This window comes from Macrobrachium nipponense, chromosome 31 (assembly GCF_015104395.2).
Source record: "Macrobrachium nipponense isolate FS-2020 chromosome 31, ASM1510439v2, whole genome shotgun sequence".
Lineage (NCBI taxonomy): Eukaryota > Metazoa > Arthropoda > Malacostraca > Decapoda > Palaemonidae > Macrobrachium > Macrobrachium nipponense.
Window position 1 is genome coordinate 60,078,118 of NC_061093.1, and position 4,133 is coordinate 60,082,250.

Sequence of the window (4,133 nt, forward strand, 5' to 3'; positions counted from 1 at the left end):
TCAATCACGGCCAAACGGCTGGTCCGATGGGCATGAAACTTGGCAGGGTTATAGTGGGGACCCCTAAGATGGTTTATAATGGGGTTTCATCCTACCTCTCCCCTCAACCCGCCCCCCCCCCCCCAACCAATGGGCGTTATGGACGGGTGTGAAAACCGTAGCCGAAAATCAACCAACAATAGCCTGCACAGTAACCGTCAAAGCGACTCCTGCCGTTAAAACGGACAATCTTACTATAATGAGCGTTATGTCTGCTAGTATTACAAATGGAAAGAAAAGGGTTTGCTGACATGGAAAGCTGATGACCATTAGGCTGATATCAGAATAAGGACATTCACTGCAGGTCATGGGACTTACAGAGGGTAGCACAAGAGACAGCACTTATTCAGCTGCAGGAGAACTATAGGGACGATACTCTCATGATTTCGAAGGATCAGCAGACTTTGCCCTACGCTACTTAATGGCATTACCGAGAGAGTTAGCTGGTTTAGTAACTTTCAAGATTTTTTACTTTTTTCTACCTGCCTGCTCGCCTTTCATTTGGTGGCTTTGGAAATGGTCCCCCAGATCGACCAAGCGTTCCAAGAGAACGGAAAATGGAGAGTTGTAGAATCAGCAGACAGCACATATAATGAGTGGCCAGGGAGGCTGAGTCACTTAGTTGAACAACCTTTGTATTTATCACTGGACTTCCCATCAAAGTAATTACTATATGAGCTATAATCAACGTTTGTAGTCGCACTTTCATTCTCTATGGGGAGTGAGGGAGGCAATGGGTCCCAAGACTGCATTCAAAGGTAGAGTTGGAGGCCAATCCATCAAGAACACATCTGACATAGCCAATTGTGAAATTTGCTCTTTAAGATAGAAACAGGGAATCTATTTGAACCTATCTTTATATAGTAAAATAATTTTAATAAGGTATTTCCTGCAGATAAGATACAGAAGAAGAATAAGAGTTTATATCTGTGGTGTAATAAAAATGGCAGAATGGTCTCATTGGGGTTCGCTCAAGATGAGAGTTTCGTCAATAATTTTGATTTATGCCACTTCTTTTTTTTATTGGAGATTTAAAGTTTGACAAAGCAGAACAGATGTAACAAAACTAAGTCGAGTTTGATAAAACTCAGATACAGATGGTTAAGTGAGAACGGAGGGACTATTTAAAGTAAATAAGAATAAAACTTTCAATGTTTAAAAGTTTATACAGCTCAGGCTAAGTGAAAGTTTGTTATTGGAACTACATCTTATCAGGAATTATTTTATGTGAATAACACAGCAAAGTATAATAGATATATATATATATAGATATATATATATATATATATATATATTATATATAATATATATATATATGTGGAATCTACTGGTCAATTTTTTACCAGATAGAAATGCAAATTTACTTTGAACTTGGATCTCCAGGCTGTGAAGTGCCAAGCGTATCCAAAAGAGCAAAGAATTCAAGAAGTTAAGAGGGCATTGTGGCTATTATAATTGCATATATATATATATATATAAATATATATATATATTATTATATATATATATTTACATATATAATATATACATATATATATATATATATATTATATATATTATTATATATATATATATATATATATATATTATATATATATATATATATATATTATATATATATATATATATATATATATATATATATATATATACCCGATATTCTCTGAGTAGACGGAATGAAAAGGGTAATTTATTTTTGTTATTTCAATATAAAAAGTCTTGAGCTTTACTTTTTCTTAATATTACTTCTGTTTCCCATTTCATGTAGCGTGCTCCACAGATAAAAGGGTAAATATAATATCAAGTTATAAAAAGGGATATGAAAGCTTCACTTTTAATCATACCCTCAGAGAGTGAAGATGTAACATTTACTTTGTTTCAGTCATAACCGGGATTACGGTTATTCTTACCAGAATGAAACTAAGAAAGAGTTTTATATTATGAAGGAAACTGAGAGAGAGAGAGAGAGAGAGAGAGAGAGAGAGAGAGAGAGAGAGAGAGAGAGAGAGAGAACCTGCTCGAAAGAAGTACACGGACTACAAGGGGAACTGTTGCTTGCCAGTGGAGGTGTCAAGGAGAATTGGTCACGTGATCTGACATGGCTTGACTATATATTAAGGTTGCAGAGTGGTTCACATTAGTTAGTGATCAACAGCTAGATCAGAATGAAGTTCGTAAAGTATCCTAGCTATTAAGTTTACAGTTGGCATTATGTTATTACAATTCCAAATCGCTTCATCCTCTTTGATGAGTGTGATTTTTCCAAATGAGCTTTTTGAGTAAAAGTGAAAAATAATTCGTACCACATCTTCGAAAATGATTTCCTAAACTTCATCTTCGTAGGTCATCCTCGCTGCCCTCGTTACCCTGGCCGTTGCCGTCCCTCAGCAAGGCTACGGAGCCCCTGCCCCTCGTTCCTCTGTGAGGGACGACTCCTTCGAGGATGTGGCCATTTTGAGGGACGAAAGAGTCCACGAAGACGACGGGAGGTACAACTTCGACGTCGAGGCAGAAAACGGGATCCGAGCATCCGAATCAGGTTCTCCTGATGGCCCCGAAGGTACCATTGTCAGCGCCGGAGAATATTCTGAGTATCCTCAATGAAATTTTGGTGTTCGTTGACTATGTCTACTTTTATATGAGTTTGAATATGTATATTGTATACATTGAATTCACAGAGTAAGTGAAGTGGACTGAATTTTCCGTCACTTTTCCAGATACACTGCTCCTGACGGCACTGACGTGTGGTGAAATACGTCGCCAATGAGAACGGTTTCCAGCCCCACAATTCCGACCTGCTTCCAGTGGCTCCGAATTCCCCCACCCAATTCCCCAGTTCGTGCTGGACCAGATCGCCTTCGCTGCTGAGGAGGACGCCCGTCGTGGTCGGGAAGGATCCTTCGAGAGGAGCGGCTCTGTTCGAGCTCCCTCCACCTCCTACCAGAGACCTTCCTAATCTTTACGACTGAATATTCATTCAAGACTCCGTTAACGATGTAGTAAAATATTTATTTCCTCTATTATTAAATGAAGATTCAAAGAACGAAAGCCTCAGTTTCTTTACTCTTCGGTTCAAAATTAAGAGTCATCATAAACGTCGTGTTCCTTGACAATACGCCGGGGTTAAAGCATTTAATAACCTTTAGGTAATCTTAATGATAATGCAGCCAATCGAGGAATAGAAAAGAATAAGCGAATTATATAAAAAATTAAAATTTTTTGGGAAATTTAAATTTATCACCTGACCACTGGGTACAATAATGTCGGTAAAAATGTATGACACTTTTCAAAAGTAGTTGTATTCACAGAAAATTGGTCTAGATGTTATGAACTTTGTTATTTTAAAGCATATTCGATTAGATGCGAAGAAAATATGTGCAATTCTATTCGTATATATATATATATATATATATATATATATATATATATATATATATATATATATATCTATGTTAGATGAAAGAGGGCTATAACTAATAGTATATTTAATATGCCATTGTGATGTGCTGTGACTTTTTTAGAATGCGCAGATTCATTGCTTTTAACTTCCCATAGAGACAGAGTCCGAAGCGATGACCTGAGAAAGCTGATAAATCATTTCTGGGATGGTGTGATACGAAGATGTTTGTTTAAGCGGGTCAACGTTCGTTCTGTAGTTATGTGAGTTCATGAGGGCTTGTTCAAGGTGCCTTTGAAACCTGGCTATGACCAGTTAATTTGGGGTGTTGGCAAAAGAGTGTGAGTTCGTGTCACGTGGCGCCTCTTCCGTTCATAATGGCATCTTTAGCCAAATCCTATGGGAGACTTACGGAGAGTTCTGTGCAAGAAAGGCAGAGCCACGATGGCATGTGCCAAAGAGTTTCCTTGAACAGATGTGTGATTTTCCAGGCTGTAATGGGTAAGTGTTATCATACTTTAGCCAAAGGGATGGCTTGTTTATATCTTGTAAAAATGTTCCATTTTTTGACTTTGTCTTTACAATTGTGTGTGTGCTCACTAGTGTGTTCTCCTGTCTTTTAAACAGGCGGTTCTAGTGAGGGGACAGAGTGTGCTAGGGACCGAGTGTCTTAGTGAGGGGACTGTATTTTGGAGAA

General features: G+C 37.8%; 1 protein-coding gene across 1 annotated transcript; it reads left to right on the top strand.

The window, feature by feature from the left end:
- The first annotated feature begins 2,088 nt into the window (after positions 1–2,088).
- LOC135206565 (pupal cuticle protein 20-like) lies at positions 2,089–3,087 on the top strand. The gene is made up of 3 exons (XM_064237909.1): positions 2,089–2,213; positions 2,383–2,627; positions 2,757–3,087. The coding sequence occupies exons 1-3, from the start codon at positions 2,205–2,207 to the stop codon at positions 2,788–2,790; spliced, it is 288 nt and encodes a 95-aa protein (XP_064093979.1). The 5' UTR covers positions 2,089–2,204; the 3' UTR covers positions 2,791–3,087.
- Positions 3,088–4,133: the final 1,046 nt, after the last annotated feature.

Bases quoted from the DNA above. Each gene is read 5' to 3' on its own strand.
- LOC135206565 (XM_064237909.1), top strand. The intron at 2,628-2,756 runs TGAGTATCCTCA...TCACTTTTCCAG, and splicing joins GTCAGCGCCGGAGAATATTC to ATACACTGCTCCTGACGGCA.